The sequence below is a fragment of the Doryrhamphus excisus genome, linkage group LG21 (genome assembly GCF_037039965.1).
Source record: "Doryrhamphus excisus strain RoL-2023G ecotype Guam linkage group LG21, RoL_Dexc_Guam_v1.1, whole genome shotgun sequence".
NCBI classification, from domain to species: Eukaryota; Metazoa; Chordata; class Actinopteri; order Syngnathiformes; family Syngnathidae; genus Doryrhamphus; species Doryrhamphus excisus.
Genome location: NC_136377.1, coordinates 12,198,340 through 12,223,649, shown reverse-complemented (window position 1 = coordinate 12,223,649; position 25,310 = coordinate 12,198,340). Strand labels below are relative to the sequence as shown.

The 25,310-nt window shown below is 40.3% G+C and overlaps 2 protein-coding genes across 2 annotated transcripts; one reads left to right on the top strand and one right to left on the bottom strand.

The window, feature by feature from the left end:
* The first annotated feature begins 773 nt into the window (after nt 1-773).
* pafah1b2 (platelet-activating factor acetylhydrolase 1b, catalytic subunit 2) lies at nt 774-8,126 on the top strand. The gene is made up of 6 exons (XM_058087709.2): nt 774-937; nt 1,349-1,436; nt 1,894-1,983; nt 5,919-6,035; nt 6,798-6,920; nt 7,791-8,126. Exons 2-6 carry the CDS (start codon nt 1,350-1,352, stop codon nt 8,067-8,069), a joined length of 696 nt encoding a protein of 231 aa, XP_057943692.1. The 5' UTR covers nt 774-937; nt 1,349; the 3' UTR covers nt 8,070-8,126.
* A 7,531-nt stretch (nt 8,127-15,657) lies between these two features.
* LOC131138231 (transgelin-like) lies at nt 15,658-25,290 on the bottom strand. The gene is made up of 5 exons (XM_058086989.2): nt 25,139-25,290; nt 18,387-18,573; nt 18,142-18,313; nt 17,966-18,068; nt 15,658-16,328 (listed from the first exon to the last, which is right to left on the bottom strand). The coding sequence occupies exons 2-5, from the start codon at nt 18,564-18,566 to the stop codon at nt 16,178-16,180; spliced, it is 606 nt and encodes a 201-aa protein (XP_057942972.2). The 5' UTR covers nt 18,567-18,573; nt 25,139-25,290; the 3' UTR covers nt 15,658-16,177.
* Nucleotides 25,291-25,310: the final 20 nt, after the last annotated feature.

Here is a 25,310-nt window from a genome sequence, read left to right as displayed (position 1 = left end):
GACCTGTCAACACTCTCGCTTTCACCTGGAAACTACCGTATTTATCAACAACTTCACGTTCAATAGTTCCCCATATTTTTAATTTCATCCCAAAAAAATCTACTTCAGTTCTGACGAAACAACACAGCTTCCTGTCCGCTCGGTAAACCTCGGAGAACATCGGCCTCCTACGACCGGTAAAACGATGCCTTCAAAATAAAAGAAGCACGCCATTAAAATAACATCTGGTGGAAATTATTGTGGAAGATCATATTTTGCCTTAATTTCCGGATCATGTCGCTTATTTTATAATGCAAATGTTGACAGCGATATATTTATCAAAATGTGTAATATTTCATGGACAGTTACGTGTAGATTGTGAGCGACACATCTGTTGAAAAGTTCCAAAAGAGGTTGGATTGTTGAAGTGAAAGTGAAATTAAAATTCAACGTATTGTATTACATATCCCGAGTGTAAATTAGGTCCCCCAATTATATTTAATTAATGGCTGTTACGGTTGCTGATAAAAAAAAAACGAATTAGAGATGTTTGTCGAGGGAAGTTTCTCATCTGAAAACCCCATAATTGCTTGCGAAACCAGTACGTGCCACTGGTGATACTACTTTGAGAAATAATTAAACATTTATCTGTTAATACCGGTTGCATCTGTCATTCAGACAGTTTAAAATTGTCGTCGTTCCCGATGAAACGTTTGTAAGATTTAAACTACTCCGACCCTCATAGCGTTCTGGAAAATGGTGAATCTACACACTCTCTTCCGTAATAGGATCTCTGCTTGCTGTCTTGACACGCCTTTTGTTGTCTAGCCTAGCTGGATCTCGCCTGCTTGATGCTACCGTAGCGAGCATCACCCCATCAACAACCAGACAGCTGTCAAGTCTACAACACAGCAAACGTCAGCCTCGAATCGAGAAGTGACGGTCTGCAATCTGCCAGGTTTTAAAATTATAATATTAATCTCCTTGTGTCAAAGGCGGGCATTATAGTGTCAAATGCTGCTGCCATAATAGTCTCCAGCGTTAGCTAGCTAACAACCTAACGATACAGTCCATAAACCATGTAGTGGCTGACCTCTCCAATAGCATAGTCACGCATAGTCATGCGGTTTTAGCATTAGCATTGAACGCAAAAACAACATAATGTGCATTTTATGCCAGGTTGTCTGTTCCTACCACGTTAATCTACCACTTCGCGGCAAACGTCTCTGCTAGCTGATGCTTTGCTACTCAAGTCAAGTAGCACATAAGCAAAGCAGCTTTGACCATGCATCTTGATTTGTAACAGTATACCATTCATTTGTGGTAATAGTGTCCATTTTGTAGCAATTAAATGCAGTTGTCTCTGCAGGATGAGTGGTGATGGTGATGGTTTCAACCCTGCTGCAGTGGCACAGCCAGTAGACGATGTGCAAGGAGATGGGCGGTGGATGTCACAGGTTGGTTCCATGCATTATTTGCCTAGAAGCATGTAGTCACCAATTTATCTTTTAAGTTTAAAGAATTCCTGTAAACTAAAGTAGCCAGAGAATGCAGTTCACCTAATTTATGGCTCACAAGCTAGAATACACATTTTAAACCAGTTTTAAAGTATAACTTTGATGCAGTTAAATACTTTATAGAGCTTGTTTAGTAGCATCACATGGTAGATCTCTGGAAGGTTAATCCACTGATTCTAATAGGACTGAGACAGTCTGCTTCAGGGCAAACACTCCTTCCTAACTAGGAAGACTAGACGTCTCACACCACTGCTGCAGGGTTTTGTCTGGATGGGACTATTTACTAAAGATGCTGACTTAACCTATTTTAACACGTATTGTTGTGTTGTTGTTTTTTTTGTGCCTCCATTCTACCCACCATTGCACTTCTGACGGTTTTGTGTTTGTTATTTTGCAGCACACTCGATTTGTGCAGGAGTGTAAGGATGGAGAACCAGATGTGCTTTTTGTGGGGGACTCGATGGTACAGCTAATGCAGCAGTACGAGGTGAGATGAGAACATTGGCTTTCTGTGCAAGTTTTATGTTCTGTGCAGCAAAAGCGTTTATATGCAGAATAGGTTTTGTACTGGAATTGATTACACAGACATATTTTTAGGGGGTTAGAACAGAAAAAAATGACATATAGAGTGGGCGTATTTATGCATCTGTAGAAAGTATCAAGTCTTTATTAGTTGTTATGCGTTCAAAGGTATTTTATTAATATTGAAAAATCTATAACTATATTACTATTCAGAATATTCCATCCATCCATTTTCTATGCCGCTTATCCTCACGAAGGTCGCGGGGGTGCTGGAACCTATCCTAGCTGTCTTCGGGCGAGAGGCGGGGTACACCCTGGACTGGTCGCCAGCCAATCACAGGGCACATGTAGACAAACAACCATTCACACTCACATTCATACCTATGGACAATTTGGAGTCGCCAATTAACCTAGCATGTTTTTGGAATGTGGGAGGAAACTGGTGTATCCGGAGAAAACCCACGCAGACGCAGGCCTGACCGTACATGCCAACCACTCGGTCACCGTGCAGCCCTATTCATAATAGTAACACATTTAAATATTATATACAATATAATATGTGGCTGCACAGCAAATGAGTGGTTAGTGCGCAGGCCTCACAGCTAGTTTAATTCCACCCTCGGCCATCTCTGTGTGGACTTTGCATGTTCTCCCTGTGCATGTGTGGGTTTTTTCCGGGTACTCCGGTTTCCTCCCACATTCCAAAAACATGCTAGGTTAATTGGCGACTCCAAATTGTCCATAGGTATGAATGTGAGTGTGAATGGTTGTTTGTCTATATGTGCCCTGTGATTGGCTGGCGACCAGTCCAGGGTGTACCCCGCCGAAAATGAATGAATAAATGAATATAATATGTATGTGATAAATAGTATGCAGTGTATTTTATATATTATTTTGCAGTGGACACCCATGTTTTACAGTCTAAGTGAGGCACTGAATACTAGATCTGTATTGCTTTAATTCAATTTTGTTATTTGATGTGCTCGGATGTTTAAAGTCCTTCTGATAAAAGGGTAAAAACCACATGGTTTAATTTAAATAATTGTAGGTGTAAAATTGTGTGTGTGTGAATCAATATACAATAAAGTCTCGTTATATTGATATTCTCGGGAGTCGGAAAAAATACCGTTATAACCGGATTATCCATATATCCGATCCTGCGCCGAACTGCATTAAAAGTGGGCGGATCTTTGATATGGCATGTAATTTTCTCCTTGAGTTCATGGATTGCGTATCTAGCATGCTTTTGTACTACAATAAATTTTGTACTACAGTAAATAAAAATAAACTTACGCTGTAGTGATTACCGGTTACCGGGACATAATTCACCCCGGAACTATCGATAGGGAAGGTGTTGCCACCCGGAGGGGTAGGCGCGAGGGACGGGTGTTTTCCACTGTGTGTGCTGCACTCTGGTGGTGGAAGTGTGAAAAATAAAGTTGACTGGAAGCAGCCGTTCGCCGTGTTCTTTTTTGGTATTGAAATCCTTAAGCAAAGATTGATTTAAGCTGCTTTTGTATCGATATAAGCAGACCAAATTGGCTGGCGGGAGATGAAAAGGGCATCGTAGTAACCGGATTATCATAATAACCGGGTATCGTACTAACGGAGCTAATTATATCATAAAAGACTAGAAATTTGCCGGGAAATGAAAATAGTATCATAATAAGTAGTAATTCGTTTTTATCGATATAACAAGACTTTACTGTATATAATATAGTTTGGCCCCCTGGTCAATCATTTTAACTTGATGGAGCCCAAAACCTTTCAACTATGGCGTCACCAGTTCCCCTATCGTGGAGGACATAAAAAGGAAGGCTCTAAACTCTTTTAAGGTAGCAGCACCAAGTCACTGGTACAGATATGTAGATGACACATGGGTGAAAATGAGAAGCCAAGAAGTGCTAGCCTTCACTGAGCACATGAACTCAGTGGACAAAAACATCAGGTTCACACGTGAGGATGTCAAAGACGTTGCCTTTTTTGACTGTGACGTCCACATTGCAGATGGTAGGAGCCTCCATGTTGTTTTTTTCCAGAAAACCCACTCACACTGACCAATATCTACTTTGTGACTCACAGCACCCACTGAAGCCCAAAGTGGCTATTATCAGAACCCAACAACACAGAGCTGAACATGGTTATCATGTTAGCAGTTAGCATATACAAACTGTAGCCAAAGTGTGACTATTAAGTGCAATCGCAATTGGTATCCTTGATCCTCTTTGGCTTGGAATTCACCAGCGCTGCACAGGTTCCTATTGGAATCCTCTTGCACTCCTGCATGACGGCGTCACTGGTGGGTGTTGGACATATAGTGCTCCTCCACCTTTCTTCCACTTGAAGATAATTGCTTTTAAGCTTCAGCTTCCTCAGCAAGGCACCTGCTCATGTTTGAGATCATTGTCATATTTTCAATCTGACATGTGGCCCAGTTTCACAAGAGAGAGGATCGTGCTTTGCTTCAGAATTTCACAGTGCATGTTAGAATTCATGTTTCCCTCAATGAACCGCTACTGTAAGTGACTGTGGACGAGACACGCTTATCTCGCCACTCAATGTTGCGTTTCCTTTAGAGACATAGAGACAATAATGTGTGGGACAGCTGCGCCAAAATCAGAAAAGTTGTGTTAGCTTGTACTTTTGGAGAAGTAACAAAATATATGAGTGAGGGGGTACACTGCTTTACATATGAAAGAACATGTGTAGACATTCATTCATTTTCATGCTGGAGCCTATCCCAGCTGTCTTTGGGCGAGAGGCGGGGTACACCCTGGACTGGTCGCCAGCCAATCACAGGGCACATATAGACAAACAACCATTCACACTCACATTCATACCTATGGACAATTTGGAGTCGCCAATTAACCTAGCAGGTTTTTGGAATGTGGGAGGAAACCGGAGTACCCGGAGAAAACCCACGCATGCACGGGAAGAACATGCAAACTCCACACAGAGATGGCCGAGAGTGGAATTGAACCCTGGTCTCATAGCTGTGAGGTCTGTGCCATTCATTCATTAATTCATTTTCTACCACTTATCCTCACAAGGGTCGTGGGGGTGCTGGAGCCTATCCCACCCTGGACCCTACACCCTGGACTGGTGACCAGCCAATCACAGGGCACATATAGACAAACAACCATTCACACTCACATTCATACCTATGGACAATTTGGAGTCGCCAATTAACCTAGCATGTTTTTGGAATGTGGGAGGAAACCGGAGTACCCGGAGAAAACCCACGCATGCACGAGGGAGAACATGCAAACTCCACACAGAGATGCCCGAGGGTGGAATCGAACTCGGGTCGGCTGCCGTGTAGACACATAATTCCTGTGCTTGCACCTAACTAGTTGCTGTCAGAGTGTCAGAAGAAATGAGAGCCAAGCAAAATGTGTAAACAAAGATGGTTGAAACGTGATGTTGGCATCGATAAGCTGAGACTGTAACAAGTCGCCGTTAGTTGACGTCTCGTTTTACAGAATATTTTTAATTTTCACGGTAATAAGATATCAAACTGCATCTATTTAAACAGTCTGGAGCCCTGCAGTAGCATTACTGACACCTAGTGACCGGTGTTGAGTACTTCATATTCACAGTGTGTTATATTTGTATTTTAGTTCATTTATCCATTGTTATGCTTGAAAATCTTTAATTTGGGCAAACAATATGAAACATTTCATTAAATATATTAAAAATTAAATTAAATTCTCATAATACGCTGTATTCAAACCACAAAACAGCCTAATTTATGAGTGAGTGATGCAAATATTAAAGGTGAATTTTTTGGCGCTCCCTTGAAGCCATGGCGCCCTTTGCATACATCTATGCTGCCTAACGGGCCACCTGGCTCTGGTAAGCAGTCGAGAAAAACGACGCTTGTGTATTTTCCATACACAGGTCTGGAGGGAGTTGTTCTCGCCGCTTCATGCCCTCAACTTTGGCATCGGAGGCGACACCACCTGCAATGTGTTGTGGCGGCTGCAGAACGGAGAGCTGGAAAACATCCGTCCCAAGGTTGGTGTGACTCAGCTCCATCTGCTGTGCAAATGTGTACGGACATAAACACTGTGTGCTGGTATCCGTCAAACACACACGCCTCTGACCTTGCTGTCTTGGCTTTATGGCGGGCAAGGTGGCATGATAGAGTCATCAGAAGTAGCGCGTCCATTACTATTATTATTATTATTATTATTATTATTATTATTATTATTATTATTATTATTATTATTATTATTATTATTATTATTATTACTATTACTATTATTATTACTATTATTATTATTATTATCAATAGCTCATACGGGAGGGGGGGTCTCGTTTGTGATATCATCTCCATTGTGACCCTTCGCCATCATTGACATTTAACTGTTTGTCACTGTTGTTGTTGTTATGGAAATTCTTGTTGCTGCTGTTTTTGTCTCTCTCTCTACTGCCCCCCCCCCCCCAACCCCACCTTTCTCTTCTTATTTTTTGTTTTTCTTCTTGCTCCGGTCCGGTCGCTCCAAATGCGCATAACAAAAACATCAAATAACGGCAAATAAAATTTCATGGTACAGGGAAGTTGTAGCCAACACCTTTCCTGACACAAATCTGTTTCGCATGTAAGGGCATTTAGATCAACAATACTATCTGCCCCAATGGCTGGACGGGACAAAAAAAAAAAAAAAAAAGAAGTAGCGCGTCCATCTGGAATGTTGTCATTGACTTTTCTAACTGTGATATAGAAAATGAACACACAAGAAATGAACCTAACGTCTGTATTTTGGTTTTGTTCAGATTGTGGTGGTGTGGGTAGGAACCAACAATCACGAACACACGGCAGAGCAAGTCGCCGGGGGAATTCTGTCGATTGCAAAGCTGCTCACGTCCCGTCTACCCAAAGCAAAAGTAGTAGTGCTGGTAAGTTCACTCTCTTTTTTTGGATTACGGCTTTAAAAGTATTAGTATAAATTAGTATAAATGATACAAAAAGTAATTTAGTCATTGCCATGGCAACCCCACATCACCTACTGTATAAGTGGTCTGTTATTGTTCTGACTGTGCGGATATGTTGCCAGGTTTCAAACACTATTGATAATTATAGGTTATCACATGCTTTGTCTGGTATCAGGCCCGGTATCATGCCCCCAAGTGTCAGTATCAGCCCTTACATGAACTTATTATCACGTACTATTTAATCAAAAGACCATTTTGTTTCCAGAACATTTTCAGTTTATTACATGTATTATATCTTTCGCCGGGAGTGTCAACCGCTGACATGTTGACAGAGCACAGACGGCAGCAAAACAAACGCTGTGTGTTCACGCTCGTGCGCTGTTCTCTGATTGGTTGTTTCACGGGCACGATACCAGAGCAGCGCGCTCTGAGTGGACAGCTACGGGAGCTGATACTGGACATGGTTAAACTCTATATTTTATCAGTATCACTGCACTGGGCTTTGACAGAGTATCATTTCGGCCTTTTCCCGTATCATTCATGGGCGGTTTCTAGGATACAGGGCCAATTAATATTGTAGTATGTGATAACCTTTAATATGAATTTATTAATCTGTACAAACCAATGTATGAGTTGCACGCGCCAGCTTCGGTCAAGGATGAATAAAGACACTAACAGACTTGCCAACCTTGATGACATTTTATGAGTATAGTCCCCCCCCCGCTTCATACGTACGCCCCATCTCATAGCTAATGTTTCCTCAAATAAGCAACATATTTTTGCATTTATGTTGTGTTTACATTGGTTAAAACAAAGCAAAAAAACGGTCCTCAGGGTTTGTTACCACGAGGGGAGCGTCCAAACCCTCTGAGAGAGAAAAACGCCGGTGTCAACAACTTTCTGCGATCCTGGCTGCCACGCTTGGCGCAGGCTCAGTTCCTGGATGTGAGCGGGGAGTTTGTTCACTCCGACGGAACCATCAGTCCGCAGGACATGTTCGACTTCCTCCACCTGACATCAACAGGTTACCGTACCGTGGCCAAGCCCCTCAGCGACCTCTTGCTTCAAATACTCGAGGAGACGCCGGAGGAGCGACGGGCGTCGTTGGTTTGAGTATCCGAGACCAAGCAGCGCCGGGGGGTCATGTCTCGCGCGCTGATGTGGGAGGAACGGGGGGGGGGGGGAGACGTAGACGTGCCTCCGGGTTCAATAACAGGAAGGCGTCCTGAGATGTCTTGGCGTTGATGAGTGGCGGATTGGTGTGGGTGCTGTAGAAGTGGGAGGGACATCACTACACTCTTCAAATGACTTACTGCCTGAGATCTTGTGTGACTGCGCTCTCATCAAATGAAGTATTTCCGAGCACCGTTACACACCAATATGTGGCAAAATACAACAAACCAGTTTATCTTCCTCGATTACATCCTTACGGTAAAAGGTTGGCTGCTTTACAACACTGTACAATGTTTATAGTCTGGTTAAAACAGGGGGGAAAAACATCATGCAATAAAGTTTATCCTTCCATAATGATTTTTTTTTTTTTCCTTTTTTTTCTTTTTTTTCCTTTTTTTCTTTTTTTTTTTCTCTTTTTTTTTTCCTTTAATGATTTTTTTAAATATGAAACAAATAGCACAGCAAAATAGCACAGTGGATGTGTGTTTAGACACGCTACAAGATGTTGAATCAAGGTGTCATTTTTGTTTTTCATTCAGCTTCACGTGGAACCTCTTTAATTCCCAGCCGGACGCGATATATATATTTTGCAACACAATGTAAGACAGCTGCCATTTTAACAAATCTGTATCATGCTGGACAATGAATGGCACTCTCTCCCTCTCATTCAGTATTTTCTTTCTTACGCACCTGTTGTTGAAAAAAAATGTATCTGGCTGTTATTTTTTCGTCATTGATCTCTCACGCAACCTTGCCCCTATCGGCCCCCTCTTTGCTTCTCCACATCATTCCCCAACACTTGTATGAATAGAAGTTGCAGAAGCTACTGAATATTACTAAGCAAAAACTATGCTAAAGTTTCACAATAAGTCACATACCGAGCTTGAAATGATACTGCTGTCTTAAGCTCTGTATACATATGTACTACGTGTGTGTGTGTATGGATGCGTATCTGCGCCTTAAATGTCCACGGGAGCGGCTGTGTACAAAATGACTGTCTTTTGGTTGGAGTGGTGTGATTGTGTAGAAATGACCCCAGTTGTAAATAAGCTTTGTGGAGTTTTTTTTTTTTTTTTTTTTTTTTTTGAGGGGGGGAAAGTGATGTTTAAAGGGGGGTTTAGATTGTGGGTGTCTGTAGGTGTGATACGATACGTGCACTTGGTTGGCTTGTTGTCTTGTTATTGAGTTAAAGCATTCCAATAAAAAAAAAACATGGATGTAATGATTTGTGTCTGAGTGGTCATGTTTAGAGTTCGTCCTCGTCTATTTCAATTATTTCCTTGTTTGAACGCAACAATTCTTAATTCCTTCCATCAGGTTGGATGAAAACCGGGGCAAATGTGTAATGTAAATCCAATGACAGCCATAAATTTGAACAAAAAATAAATCAGTATCGTAGTACATGCAGAAAAAAAATGTGGAAAATAAATAGCGGATAAATGGAAGTTATTGTTGACGCGGACTTAGCATGCGCACGTAATAAAACATGCATGGACAGCAAGTCATCAATGCTTGGGGTGGTTTGTTTGGGCACTTGATTTCCAGGAACAATACAATGCAGTGCAAACAGACTAGGTAGATTGTTATGTGTATTTTGTGGAAAAACAGCCGGAAACAAATCATACCTAAACCGGGGCGTATGATAACCAAGGTTCAGACAACAGAGCTTCACCTGTCGTAAATATTTGTAAACATTGCTAAATTTTAACGTTTCCTGATGACGGTAGATAGTTTTATATAAAGAAAAAAGGGTGTAAGATGTATTTGAACATTTTTAATTTAATTTTAGCATGCTGGAGCCTATCCCAGTTGTCTTCGGGCGAGAGGCTGGTCTTTGGATGGTCACATATAGACAAACAACCATTCACACTCACATTCATACCTGTGGACAATTTGGAATCACCTAATTAACCTAGCATGTTTTTGGATTACACACACGGAGAACATGCAAACTCCACACAGAGATGCCACGATGCAGCCCCAATATCATCATTCAAAAACCCAAATGCCTCACCAGCCATGAACCTCACATCATTCATTCACACTACATACTACGTACATATGCAATAAGACGATGTCCATGTCTTGTGTCCAGAACTCCATAAAAGCAGCTTTGGGGAGAGTGATAAGAGTGAGTTGGTCACATGAGACCAACATTGAGCTTTTTGGCATCAACATGGAGGCAGTAAAAAAGACCAAAAAAAAGTACAAAAAGACTTCCCTGTATTGACGGGGCAATGACTTGAGAACCTCCTGGCTTCAGCCAAAACACTGAAGATGAATAGTGGATGGGTCTTCCAGCATGAGGCTCAAAAAGAAGCACATTTAAAAAAAAAAAACTGCTGAGGGAGCTGAAATGTCATGAAATGGAGGATTCTGAGAATATCTGCAAAGAGGAGTGGACTAAAATCCCGCCTGAGCTGGAACTCAAAGACATGTCTGCCTTCTGGAGTCAAATACTTTCTATTTATTATTGCTATTTTTTGTAAGGACATCCTCTCCACTGCATAAAGTCAATGCATGATATGCTGTATTATGGAATCTCTGCCAGCAGGGGGCAGTATTTATTTAACCAAAAACTACCTTCCTTGTAATAACTGGTTGTTAGACCACATACTTGATTTGACCTCACTTTTAAGTGTGTAGTCTAAGCATGTATCTCAGCAACTATGTGAAAAATATATTTTAAGTTTTGATTTCTGCTCGATTGTTCATCGTTATTTATGAAAAGCTCATTTACTCCTAGGCTGCACGGTGATCTAGTGGTTAGCACGCAGGCCTCACAGCTACGAGAACGGAGTTCAATTCCACCCTCGGCCATCTGCCGATGTTCTCCGGGGTGGGTTTTCTCCGGGTACTCCGGTTTCCTGCCACATTCCAAAAACATGCTAGGTTAATTGGTGACTCCAAATTGTCCATAGGTATGAATCAAACACACACACACACAGTAGGAAGACTGAGGATCAAGGAAACGCCACCTTTGGGGCCGTCCACACTGGGAGGTGCCATAGGCCGTGCCATCGGGGGACCAGCACCCCCCAACTCCGAGTGATGGGCGGACCCCCACATTAAAGGGAGGAACCCCCAGCCGGCCGGGTCAAAGGGACCCAAGGATGGCACCCCCTAAGCAGACCCGACACAGCCCCCAGTGTGGAGGACCCCCCCTGAGGAAATACTGGAGTTAAAAACCTAAAAACTAAAAGCATAAAATAAGACTAAAAAGATAAAAACATAAGAAAAGTTTAAAAATATTACTTAAAAGCCTGATTAAAAAGGTGTGTCTTTAATCTTTTTTTAAAAAATATCAACAGTCTCCGCAGTTCTGAGGTTCTCCGGCAGGCTGTAAAAGCAGATCTGATAAATAAGAAGGTGCAAGGCCGTTAAGACATTTAAAAACCAGTAAAAGAATCTAAAAATTGATCCTGAAGCGGACAGGGAGCCAATGTAGCGACTTTAAAACTGGTGTAATGTGATCCCGCCCTCTGGTCCTCGTCAGCACACATGCGGCTGAGTTCTGTAATAATTGGAGATTTAAAATACTTTTTTTTGGGGAAGACCAGAGAGCAGGGCATTACAGCAGTCTAAACGACAGGATATACAGTAAAGTCTTGTTATATCGATATCGGTTAAAACGAATTACTACTTATTACGATACTATTTCCCGGCAAATTTCTAGTCTTTTATGATATAATTAGCTCCGTTAGTACGATACCCGGTTATTATGATAATCCGGTTACTAGGATGCCCTTTTCATCTCCCGCCAGCCAATTTGGTCTGCTTATATCGATACAAAAGCAGCTTAAATCAATCTTTGCTTAAGGATTTCAATACCAAAAAAGAACACGGTGAACGGCTGCTTCCAGTCAACTTTATTTTTCACACTTCCACCACCAGAGTGCAGCACACACAGCGGAAAACACCCGTCCCTCGCGCCTACCCCTCCGGGTGGCAACACCTTCCCTATCGATAGTTCCGGGGTGAATTATGTCCCGGTAACCGGTAATCACTACAGTGTAAGTTTATTTTTATTTACTGTAGTACAAAATGTATTGTAGTACAAAAGCATGCTAGATACGCAATCCATGAACTCAAGGAGAAAATTACATGCCATATCAAAGATCCGCCCACTTTTAATGCAGTTCGGCGCAGGATCGGATATATGGATAGTCCGGTTATATCGGTATTTTTTCCGACTCCCGAGAATATCGATATAACGAGACTTTACTGTAAAAGCATGCATTAGCACCTCCGTACTGGCCTGAATGTGAGTGTGAATGGTTGTTTGCCTATATGTACCCTGTGATTGGCTGGCGACCAGTCCAGGGTGGGGTGAGGATAAGCGGTAGAAAATGAATGAATGATTTACTCCTAATCATGAGGTGTGCTAAAAGGTTATGTGAGGAATGGAAGGAATGGTGATGGATATTCCACAAAGGTTAAAAGTATAGCAGTGCAATAATGTAGGAATGATTGAGTCCTCCACAGCTGGAATGTTCACAAAGCCCGTCTCTCTCGTGTTGACATTGACATCGATCCAAATCTGCATTCATGCAAATAGTGCAAACGTCAGCGCCGTCTCACAGAACACTTCTCATAAAGTTGTGAAACTTTCAAATCCCGGCAGGATTTTGAAGTTGGCTGACACCATCGACACGGCGGCCCGGTTTGCTCGTCAAGCACTACTAACCCGTTACATTTGGCTTCAGTTCACTTCTTTTTATCACTCTGGTTCCGAAGAGTGTTTAAGGGTTTTTTTTTATCTGCTGCCAAGTGTGAGGATGGATCAGCAGTTACCATATGCTTATTGGATCCTTATGTTGACGGCCGCACACAGTTTTATTATTAAAGTGTATCCAGTGACAGCGCTGCACCACAGTGGGAGTAAACTCCAGCATTCTGTAGTAGGTAGTAGGTTCTTCTCAACTGGTGGATCGCAGGCCGTGTGTTGTCTAGTAATACTCTTAGAAATACAGTAAAGTCTCGTTATATCGATATTCTCGGGAGTCGGAAAAAATACCGATATAACCGGACTATCCATATATCCGATCCTGCGCCGAACTGCATTAAAAGTGGGCAATTATGCACTTAAATCAATCTTTGCTTAAGGATTTCAATACCAAAAAAGAACACGGCGAACGGCTACTTCCAGTCAACATATGAAAAACAGTGATTATTGCAAGCGATAAAAAGATATCTGAATACAACACAATTAAATACATGTATTTGTACGCTTGTGTCTTCGTTGGAATAGGTGTGTATGCTATGTCAGTTGGTTCTTCTGTTGCAGGCATGTGTTTGGCCAGCTATGTGGGGCGGGTTGAGCATGACCTGTGAACCAGGAAGTGCGGGAATCGGTGTGTGTGCTGCGCTCTGGTGGTGGAAGTATGAAAAATAAAGTTGACTGGAAGCAGCCGTTCGCCGTGTTCTTTTTTGGTATTGAAATCCTTAAGCAAAGATTGATTTAAGCTGCTTTTGTATCGATATAAGCAGACCAAATTGGCTGGCGGGAGATGAAAAGGGCATCGTAGTAACCGGATTATCATAATAACCGGGTATCGTACTAACGGAGCTAATTATATCATAAAAGACTAGAAATTTGCCGGGAAATGAAAATAGTATCGTAATAAGCAGTAATTCGTTATAACCGATATCGATATAACGAGACTTGACTGTAACAACAATGCTCTGTGTTTCCGGATTCCCCGTCCATGAGCCACGTCTGTGCTTTAATGCTGTATAACACAAAAACTAACAGACTAACTAACTGTTTGTGAACCTGTCAACATTTGCTGATGTTCTTTTGGCTTGGTTGTATTTTAAAGCAAACAGAGCTCCGATGCCCGAATTGAATTGGTATCATCAGATATCCACATGCAGGTATCCGGGTCAGATTGGAAGTGCATTCCTGACCCTGATGTTGACACACAACCATTGCCAATATTAAATTCCCTTCTCATATATTAGGGATTTCCACAGCTTCCTGAAACCACTCGTGAAAACAATCAGAGAAAGTCATAGCAGCCACTAGAGCAACAAACATGGGGCTAGTAGTCACATTAAGAAATATAACATTATTTGAAGAGGCACAAAGTCTACTGGGATACTGGGTCAGTGAAATACGTTCATACTTATTGATTGTTGATTTGTGCACTGCACCTCACACTAATTGTTTTGGTGCTTGAGCTAAGTCAGCAGATCTTAGGTGGAGTCAGTTTCCCCGAACTTTCACCTTCAGCAGTCACTTCATGATTTCTGCCTTTTGGCATCACACAACTGATTGTACGTTTACATTTTGTAAGCAATCATCAAGTCCTGACCTTCTAGTTACAGGGGACAGTAAAGTCTCGTTATATCGATATCGGTTATATTGAAGTACTGCTTATTACGATACTATTTTCATTTCCCGGCAAATTTCTAGTCTTTTATGATATAATTAGCTCCGTTAGTACGATACACGGTTATTATGATAATCCGGTTACTACGATGTCCTTTTCATCTCCCGCCAGCCAATTTGGTCTGCTTATATCGATACAAAAGCAGCTTAAATCAATCTTTGCTTAAGGATTTCAATACCAAAAAAGAACACGGCGAACGGCTGCTTCCAGTCAACTTTATTTTTCACACTTCCACCACCGGAGCGCAGCACACACACCGATTCCCGCACTTCCTGGTTCACAGGTCATGCTCAACCCGCCCCACATAGCTGGCCAAACACATGCCTGCAACAGAAGAACCATTGATTTATCCCCATCTGTCTATTATCGTCATTTTGTAGCTTGGCTGCACTGCTTCCAGTAGGGTATGTGATTTTTTTTTTTGTCCAGTCAGATTTCAGCTTCTACATGTTGCCATGTCAATGTAATATTTTTATCACAGGTTTGGATTATCTCAGGCTGCACGGCGTATGAGTGGTTAGCGCGCAGGCCACACAACCAGGAGACCCGAGTTCGATCGGTTAATTGGTGACTCCAAATTGTCCATAGGTTTGAATGTGAGTGTGAATGGTTGTTTGTCTATATGTGCCCTGTGATTGGCTGGTGACCAGTCCAGGGTGTACCCCGCCTGGGATAGGCTCCAGCACCCCTGCAACACCTGTGAGGATAAGCGATAGAAAATGATCTCACAACAGGAATAATAATTCCTAATAAAAATTCTTATCTACTGTTGCTACAGTAACCCATTGCAAGCTAAAACTTTTAACTTCCTGTCCGCCCGCCACTCATCCCCCGCAGGGAACACATTTAAAGCAACACACAAGTCTTATGTTTAATATATTGAGTAATGGGGGTGTTCATTCATGTCTTGAAGGCGCTAATAATGTTAAAAAAAAACATTTAGAAGGCCGTAAACCGTTTTCCTATGCTAAAACCGAAAATATTTCATTTCCAAATAAGGTATCCGACTTCACTGAAATTCACTCATCACAGTCAGATTGGGAGCCTTTTAACTGTGATAAACGAGGGATTACTGTGGTCCCCTTCAGTCATGCAGTGGTTCCATTTTACTATTACGGATTCATCACAGAGGCTTTGTAAGAGTTTAAATCAACTTTATTTTGAAGTCATTTTCAAATGTATGAAACCAAAAGAGGGCCCAAGTATATCATTATCAACAGAAATGCAGTAATTGGTTGCTTACTGCATCTATTTCATATTTAGCATAACTGCATTGCGTCATAGCCAGGCTGCACTACTGCTGTAAATTTTTTTTGTATTTTCAACTCAAAAAATCAAATATCCGACATTTGACAGCTGTATTATGATGAACGATGCCCTGGAATGCATCACTAGGTAGAAGTAATGTCACATTGTAGTAATACCAGAGAATTTAAAATGAATGCATGCAGGATATGTCATTTTAGCAGGTAAGGTGATTCTCTTAAGTGATCAATATTTACACGTTTTGTTGTTGTCATATGTGCACATGGTCTCCTTGGTCCCCGTTTTGGTCCAGTTTGGTCTGTAAAACAGACATGTCACATTTGTCCTCGTGGCCTGAAGATGAATCATGGCTTTGTCCATCTTTGGGAATGTCAAAACACGTGGGATTCAGTTGTTGTTGATGATTTGTCTGGGTCTTCCGTAGCCCGTCATGCCAGCTTGAGACGCCAGCTTGTTTGTGCCCATTTGCAGGCCAATGACGTTCTTGCCTTCGCTCAGCTGCTCTTCGGAAAAATCTCTCCTGTTCTCTTGGGCCTTCCTGTACACAAACAATCCCTGGTGTCATTGCTTAGACCGGTGGTCACCAACCGTGTACCTTGAGAAAACCTATGCAAGATATTACATAATGTATTGTATGGTATCTTTTATCACCAAACACAGACAGGCATGAACATATATGCGCAGAGGACCCTAAGCTGCCCTGTGAACTGCCAGGCATTTAAAAAAAAAAACTCGAGTCTAAAGTACTAATTACTGAATTTCCAATAATGATTGATTGTTCAAGTCCCAAAGATGGACTAGTAAATCAAGATAGACCCCTGTCCACACGGAAGAGTTCCTGGGCTGTTTTTTTTTTTTAGCAGATTATTGCATACACAGTATTGTATGTGTCTAAGTCAGTTGCCTTCCACTTTCCAAAGGCTTAAACGATTAAATGGGTCTAAGGCTATGTTTCCATGCAGTCAAATAACCCTACCATAACCAGAATATTAGCAATAACCCGGTTGCGCACAGCCATGTAAACACCAATAATCCTTTTGAAAAACAAGAATATGTTCATATTGCGTTTTTTTAAAAAAGCTGAATATTACCCCTGGGTCTAACCTGAATATTGGGTCCTGTATACGCCTATCGGGATATCCCCATCGAAAGGAATATTGATTTTGTTCTGCGCATGTTCTATTTGAATGGAATCGTGGGTCTTTGACAGGAGGTATTGAATTTGAAAACATGGCGGCACGCAAAACTGCACATTTTTGGAGCAAGGAGGAAACTAACCATCTCATTAATGTCATGAAAGACAGAAAAATGTTGTCCTTTATATGCGGTCCGTCAATAGTCTACAACCGTTCCGGGTTGTTCATTATACGCCTTGCTGGTATTGTTTTTGTGTACAGGAAAAAGCAAAAATTCATGACGTTCTCCGTACGTCGAGACGTTTTGTCTGTGCTTCGCTGTTTTGATCCGAATATCTAGATTTACAATTACCAGAACATTGACTTTATGTAAATGTAGTGCAATGCTTGCGAAATAGTGGGGCGGGCCCCCTTGGGGGGAGCTCGAGGAACTGTCAGTGGTAGTTGCGCAAGAGGCTTTCATTTCAATGCAGACCTACCAACATGTACACATTTATAGTACTCAATATGCAATTTGACTCTTGAATCTGCTTTTATGCTCGACATTTTGTTGCATTCATTTTTATTTCGGTGTACATTAATTAATATAAGATAATTAATTAATATTAATTACATTAACTATATTAAATAATAAATAGTTTATAATTAATAAATGATGAATTTTATAACAAATTAATAATAGTATCCACCCTTGGCCATCTCTGTTTGGAGTTTGCATGTTCTAATAATAGTTCTAATAATAATTATAATAATCTAATAATAATAATAATTATTATTATTATTATTATTATTATGTGCTTGTGTGCCTTTTTTCAGGAGCACTTTGTAAACAACAGACCATGTCAAAAAACGAAATTGATAAAACCATCAAAATGTTGGCTCAGGCCATGATGCCAGGTTGTATGTTGAGTTTAAATGAAATACTTTGGAAAGGTTGGGCGGGCCGTATTCAAACACTTGGCGGGCCGGATGTGGCCCCCGGGCCGTAGTTTGCCCACCCCTGTACTAGAGCAAAAAAAAACAAGAGAAAAACACTTACTTATGGAACCAGCTGGGGTCTCCTTTGTAATTTCCATCGTTCTTTGTGACAGCTAAGCTACCTAGAGCCGCCAAGGTCCTCTGGACAGCTGCCAGGTCCTTGTCTGGAGATGAAAAGTCCATTCAATACAGCATGTCACAATCACACACCCACAGACACATTGACGCTCGTCTTACTGTCAAAGAGATCAACTGTTTGGAAAGTGTCCGTTTTAGTGACTCCGTAGTTTTCTGCAGCTTTTAGGAATATGGAGATTTGCTCCATTTGTGTGAAGGCCATTCCGGAGCTCTTTATGTTCTTAATCGGCTTGGTGCCGCTATGCAAGCTGTTGATGAGCTCACACAGCACCTGAAGAGACACAGAATGAACAATTCCAAAACAATAAAAGTAAGCAGTGAGGATTATGCCGCATTCAACTCACAGATCCGTTCTTTAGCCATTCCTGGAAGCCAATTCTGCCTGGCTCAGGCCTGCCCACTTTGGGTCCACATTGAGCAATGATCCACTCCACCAGCTTTTCCTCCAAGTCCGGGTCGTATTTCTTATCAATCTTGTTCTGCACCTCACGGGTGAGACCGTAGGCCTGGCCTCTGTTTGCCATGTTGATTCTGTGGGGAGAGAAAAAAACAGTAGGAGGATTTCCTGGCTATTTCTTCTTGTTAAATAGTTTTTTTTTACTTGCTTCCATTTGTAACTCTGTGGAAGCCTGGCTGGAGTAAGCAAGCACTTGGTTTTGGAAAGCGTTTTATATCAGGTTAGATAACCGCTAACTTTAATGTAGGTGTTGACGTTGAAGTCTTCCATGTCTTTGTGGTGTGTGCCTTGTCTTTGAAGTCTTTTGTGTCTTTGAAACAAAGAGCATCCTTTTGATGGGAATTTGAGAGATTTTATTTCATCCTGTTTACAAGTCAGTAAAACCTTCAAATATTCTCTTTTCTTATTTTTCAGCTGCATTTCAAATGAATATGAAAAGGGAAAGTTATACACGAGCATTGTTGGACCGTTGGCGCCGTTTTAGGATGTTTGCATCAGAGTTGTAGAGACACACAAACCACACAAAAGAGAAAGGTGATGGACAGTACCCGGACAGGGGTTCAGTTGTACATTCATTTGTCATTTGTAATTATTTTTGCATCATTTTCTGCACATAAAACTAATTAAAACAAATTATTGTCTATATAATATGTTTTGTGTTAACATTTTTGGGTGCCTGGAACGGATTAATTGGATTTTCATTATTTTCTATGGGAGTGTTTGCTTTGGTCAGAGTCCGTTTTGGTTTGTGTTGGACCTTCTGGAAAGGATTAATGATGTTAACCAAGGCACCGCTGTATTGATAAATTACTAGCAACTTATAGTGAATGAAAATGTGTTGTTTACAGAAAAAAAACATACTGTATTTGTATAGTCTATGGCAGCCCTATTCAACTGGTGATGATATCAGCCTGTCCACTGTGTTTACACTTACACAAAAAATATTCCACAAAAATCCAGAAAAATGTGCAACATTTTTTTCAGTACAGTAAAGTCTCATTATATCGATATTCTCGGGAGTCGGAAAAAATATCGATATAACCGGACTATCCATATATCCGATCCTGCGCCGAACTGCATTAAAAGTGATTTTCTCCTTGAGTTCATGGATTGCGTATCTAGCATGCTTTTGTACTACAATACATTTTGTACTACAGTAAATAAAAATAAACTTACGCTGTAGTGATTACCGGTTACCGGGACATAATTCACCCCGGAACATAATTCACCCCGGAACTATCGATAGGGAAGGTGTTGCCACCCAGAGGGGTAGGCGCGAGGGACGGGTGTTTTCCGCTGTGTGTGCTGCACTCTGGTGGTGGAAGTGTGAAAAATAAAGTTGACTGGAAGCAGCCGTTCGCCGTGTTCTTTTTTGGTATTGAAATCCTTAAGCAAAGATTGATTTAAGCTGCTTTTGTATCGATATAAGCAGACCAAATTGGCTGGCGGGAGATGAAAAGGTCATCGTAGTAACTGGATTATCATAATAACCGGGTATCGTACTAACGGAACTAATTATATCATAAAAGACTAGAAATTTGCCGGGAAATGAAAATAGTATCGTAATAAGTAGTAATTCGTTTTAACAGATATCGATATAACGAGACTTTAGCAGCAGAGGCAATTCTCCTTTTATATTACCCAACTTTGATGTTAAAAAATTCTCTATCCTCACAATCGATGGTGGATGTCTGTACACATAAAAACACATTCACAGCCGACTTGGTCACGCATCACGATGCCTCTGTTGATTAATCTAAAAATAGCCTCAAAGGTTGTCAACAATCAACGACGTCCCCTGATCTGAACTGGTGTCCTTGTTCATCCAGCCGTCTTCTGCAGAGATGCCGTACATTATATCCTATCTGTATATAACACGTTCAGAGGCAACCTCCGCAAACACTCTTCTCCTCCAATTTCAGATCTAGACACAATCATCAATGAGTTCCAGCTGCAAAAACACTCCCCTTTTCTCAATTGCCATCGCTCCTTTGCAAAAGAAAGCTAACAAGCTTAAGGTGTTCAAACTACGTCCTATGAGCACATTTGCAGCTTGTGGCTCGTCTTTTTTTTCCCTGCAGCACATTGTAGAAAAAAGTCAACAAAAACCAGCAAAAAAAAATGAAATATTAAATAAAAAAACATAATATAACAAGAATAAAGCTGAAATGTAACAACACAAGGCTTTGTTCAAGTTGGCTAGTAGAAGCGCTATTTTTAGTCATTTATATAGTAGTATATAGTAGTATAGTAGTTGATATAGTAGTACTAATGAGTGTTTTTTTTTCGATGCGAGCCTTCTATCAGTTTATTTTTTTGCTTTGTATAGTGAGCTTAAAATTGGATTACGAGATGCTAGTTACCGGCAGGCATAGCCAACAACAGCTATTTTGGGACTTGTGTCAATGTGAGGAAGGAGGAAGTGAGCGAGTACACACACAGTCCTCGATGGGATGGCAGAAAAGGCTGATGAAGGAATTTATTAGTGGTATTATTATTATTTATTAGCGTTTGTTCTTGCACTGCTGTGTTTGTAAATGATGACAGAATCCATTTTGCGTGTTGAAAAACCCACATTGTCAAAGTGACATAAGCCTGACTGCACTGCAGTATATGGCTGCAGTCCGACGTCTGTAAACTACTGACTTTTCTTCAGCACTTTTTGATGCTATAATGTCATTTTGGGAGATTATTTACTTGAAGAGAATAATATTGGAGTGAGTTTCTTACCAATGTCTACTTGTTGTACATCGTGTTTGATTTTTTTAGACATTGAAGTCCATTTTGTGTTGAGCTGTTTAAAAAAATCAGTATGTTTAATAAACAAAACATGGCTTCAAGCACACATATTGCCCAGTGTCATGTTGATAGGTGTCATAAAAACCTTTAAAGGAATCTTTCAAATGTAAACATTATAGATAAAAACTTGTTTCTAGCTGTGATTAATTGTGATTAATCGTGAGTGAGCTACAGCACGTGAGATTAATCATGATTAATCACAGCTAGAAAGTTTTTATCTATAATGTTTACATTTGAAACCTTTTAAAGGTTTTTGATCAACCTTTTAAAGGTTTTTGATTAATCTCATGTGTGGTAGGTTAACTCATGATTAATCACACATGAACCTTATCAATACAAACTTGTTTCTAGCTGGGATTAATTGTAATTAATCACGAGTGCACTACCGCACATGAGATTAATCATGATTAATCACAGCTAGAAACAAGTTTTTATCTATAATGTTTACATTTGAAACCTTTTAAAGGTTTTTGATCAACCTTTTAAATGTTTTTGATTAATGTCATGTGTGGTAGGTTAACTCATGATTAATCACACATGAACCTTATCAATAAAAACTTGTTTCTAGCTGTGATTAATTGTAATTAATCACGAGTGCACTACCGCACATGAGATTAATCATGATTAATCACAGCTAGAAACAAGTTTTTATCTATAATGTTTACATTTGAAACCTTTTAAAGGTTTTTGATCAACCTTTTAAATGTTTTTGATTAATGTCATGTGTGGTAGGTTAACTCATGATTAATCACACATGAACCTTATCAATAAAAACTTGTTTCTAGCTGTGATTAATTGTAATTAATCACGAGTGCACCACCACACGTGAGATTAATCATGATTAATCTTAGCTCGAAACAAGTTTTTATTTATAATGTTTACATTTGAAACCTTTTAAAGGTTTTTGATCAACCTTTTAAAGGTTTTTGATTCATCTCATGTGTGGTAGGTTAACTCATGATTAATCACACATGAACCTTATCAATAAAAACTTGTTTCTAGCTGTGATTAATTGTAATTAATCACGAGTGCACTACCACACGTGAGATTAATCAGGATTAATCACAGCTAGAAACAAGTTTTTATCTATAATGTTTACATTTGAAAGATTCTTTATATGTAAGTTTTTATTAAATATCCCCTCCATCAATTTTCACAAGGGGGATAGTATTTATAAAATGTATTCAAGATTGGCACGTCTGCTTACTGAAACCTTTCTGTATGCTTGTGTAAGTTTAAAAAAAATGTGAAGTCTTAATTAGTAGTCTTAATAAAAAGACAAACAAAAAAACTCCAAGTCGTGATGCGCTACAGCTGAATCACAGCTGTCTTATTTCCCCAATGAATGCAGCATGAACTTCCTGTTGGCTTCAACGGAATAGTCCTCCTTCCTGCATCCTGTTTGCTCATTCAGCTGTCACTTCCTTCCTCCCTCACGGACAAAGACCATTATGTGTATACAAGACTCTAAACAAAACACCAAACAACACTGCCATTCACTGCCCTTAAGCTAAAGAACCTACATCACGTCAGCATGGCAAGTAAGGAAAATACAAAGAGGTAATTGCTTATAAAACATCCAAATCACTCATTCTGGGGTACTTTTTTCTTTTTTACTGACGTACATGTCATATGGAAATGTTTAGCCTTGGTTGAAACATTTTCCCACACTTCCATTTCCTGCATCCAAATCTACGGTATGTATACATTAGGAAAGGGCTTGAGTGAGTGTATTTTATGGCTGCATTTGTGTTTGTGAGGCAGCTTTGTTCCGAGAAGCCAGAAAGACACACCTATTTGTGACCTTACAAAACACACGTTGTGCAATGTGAGCTGGCGGTCTGACAAATGATGGTTTGTAGCGGTTATACAGGTATGTGACGGTATACGCTTGTCCCTCAAACCAACTCGTAATATCCGCAGCATCTGCTTTAGCTGTTGTATCTTTTTACGGTCTCAACATCTGCGTTGTCCTGACATGTCCAAAGTACTGCAGACTTATCTCTGAATTAAATGACGGCAGAAAGTCTGTACTCTGTGACCCCTGTGTGCAAGTCAACAGCTGATTGGAGGTCACAAGGTCCTCTTTGGATGAATAGTAACGGATGATGTTTGGTAAACACATGACACCATGTGAAAACATGATCATATGCTGTGATTTATCAATTGTCATTTTGAGTTTGCCAAATGAATGTGCCCAACAGCTTTCTAGTTATAATATGTTCCGATAATAGGTTGAATTCCTGTAAATACAGTAAAGTCTCGTTATATCGATATTGTCGGGAGTCGGAAAAAATATCGCTATAACCGGACTGTCGATATATCCGATCCTGCGCCGAACTGCATTAAAAGTGGGCAATAATGCACTCGACATTGTTCTATAGTATAGATTCTATAGTATAGAACAATGTATAGAACAATGTGAACCAGGAAGTGCGGGAATCGGTGTGTGTGCTGCGCTCTGGTGGTGGAAGTGTGAAAAATAAAGTTGACTGGAAGCAGCCGTTCGCCGTGTTCTTTTTTGGTATTGAAATCCTTAAGCAAAGATTTTGTATCGATATAAGCAGACCAAATTGGCTGGCGGGAGATGAAAAGGGCATCGTAGTAACCGGATTATCATAATAACCGGGTATCGTACTAACGGAACTAATTATATCATAAAAGACTAGAAATTTGCCGGGAAATGAAAATAGTATCGTAATAAGCAGTACTTCGATATAACCGATATCGATATAACGAGACTTTACTGTAATGTCAATTGCATTACACCTTCATCATGTAAGTTAAGACTAATAGCTTATAATGTTTTTATATATTCTGGCCCAGCAAGGCCTACATTTACAACTTAAATTTTAGTGTCTATGAAATGGTATTAATTTATTATCTTCATTCAGTAGTGTGCCTTTGCTCAAGGCCTTCAGAATCAGGAGTGCTGACCCCTGTCACTTAAACACTATTAACAACGGGGCTATTTTTTAGATTTTGGATTTCACACCTTATCCACAGTGGAGTCAGCATTTTTCTGTCTTCTGATTGGTTGATTCGTGTAAACCTGTTTAACAAGCCGAGTTATGCCTACAATGGAAATTAAACATCTCTCTTGAGTGGATGTATTTTTATAAGATATGCCTTAAGATAGTATGCCTTTATTCGTCCCTCAGTGGGGAAATTTGTATTTAAAAGTTTGTTTTTTATCAAGTTTTTAGATGAATATTGACTCTGAACTGCTTCGGGCGATGTCGTAATGGAGAAGTTGAAGTTGTTTGAAGTCACCAAGCCCTTCTATTCACACTCGTTACATTTGGCTGACCACCAACGATACAAGCACTGCGCATCACCGGTGGAAGTGTCGTGTTGTGAGTTGGATAACAGATGGCTGGGTTAGAATCCCAGTCAGAGTGTATGGAAATATTATAATTTTGACAATACTGATGAAAAATTCTGGTTGTTTAAGGCCCTGGTACAAATCTTTATTAATACCACAAGATCCAACGAACCAAAGGGTAACATTTGCGTAATAGCCAAGACACTATAAAAGGACATTGGAAAAATTTGGGCAAAAAAACAGAATCATACAAAAAGTAGTGTATACAAAAAACAATGTAATGTATTAGTCTTTCTGCATGTTTTGCAATGTCCCTGTTGTGTTTTTTTGCATGAAACTGCAGTACATGGAAACATGGAATGAAACCCAGAGACTGTAAATCCAATGTCCTATAAGCCTTTAGCTTATCTAGGCACTTGTTCGCTCCGAGCAATGACTACATTTGTGCTAGCTTTCTTCTTCATTCTGTACAAAGTATGGAAACAGAAATAGCAAATAAAGTAGCGTTGACTTACTTTATCTTGTAGCGTTCAGGTGAGTGCAGGTACACCAGTCTTTGCTTATCTAATCCTTTCTGCACTCTACACTCTGCACTCCGCAGGTTGCCAAGGTAAATAGAGCAAACACCCTGGTTTGAGATATATGACTTCACCACATTGGAGAGAAAAGAGGCGTTTGGAGGAAGAG

Excerpts from the sequence above, each read along its gene's own strand:
- LOC131138231 (XM_058086989.2), bottom strand. The coding sequence starts at position 18,566 with ATGGCAAACAGAGGCCAGGCCTACGGTCTCACCCGTGAGGTGCAGAAC. Across the intron at positions 18,314-18,386 it reads AATGGCTAAAGAACGGATCT|GTGCTGTGTGAGCTCATCAA; the intron begins GTGAGTTGAATG and ends GTGTCTCTTCAG. Across the intron at positions 16,329-17,965 it reads GACCCCAGCTGGTTCCATAA|GAAGGCCCAAGAGAACAGGA; the intron begins GTAAGTGTTTTT and ends GTTTGTGTACAG.
- pafah1b2 (XM_058087709.2), top strand. The coding sequence starts at position 1,350 with ATGAGTGGTGATGGTGATGGTTTCAACCCTGCTGCAGTGGCACAGCCA. Across the intron at positions 1,984-5,918 it reads AGCTAATGCAGCAGTACGAG|GTCTGGAGGGAGTTGTTCTC; the intron begins GTGAGATGAGAA and ends TTCCATACACAG. Across the intron at positions 6,036-6,797 it reads TGGAAAACATCCGTCCCAAG|ATTGTGGTGGTGTGGGTAGG; the intron begins GTTGGTGTGACT and ends GGTTTTGTTCAG.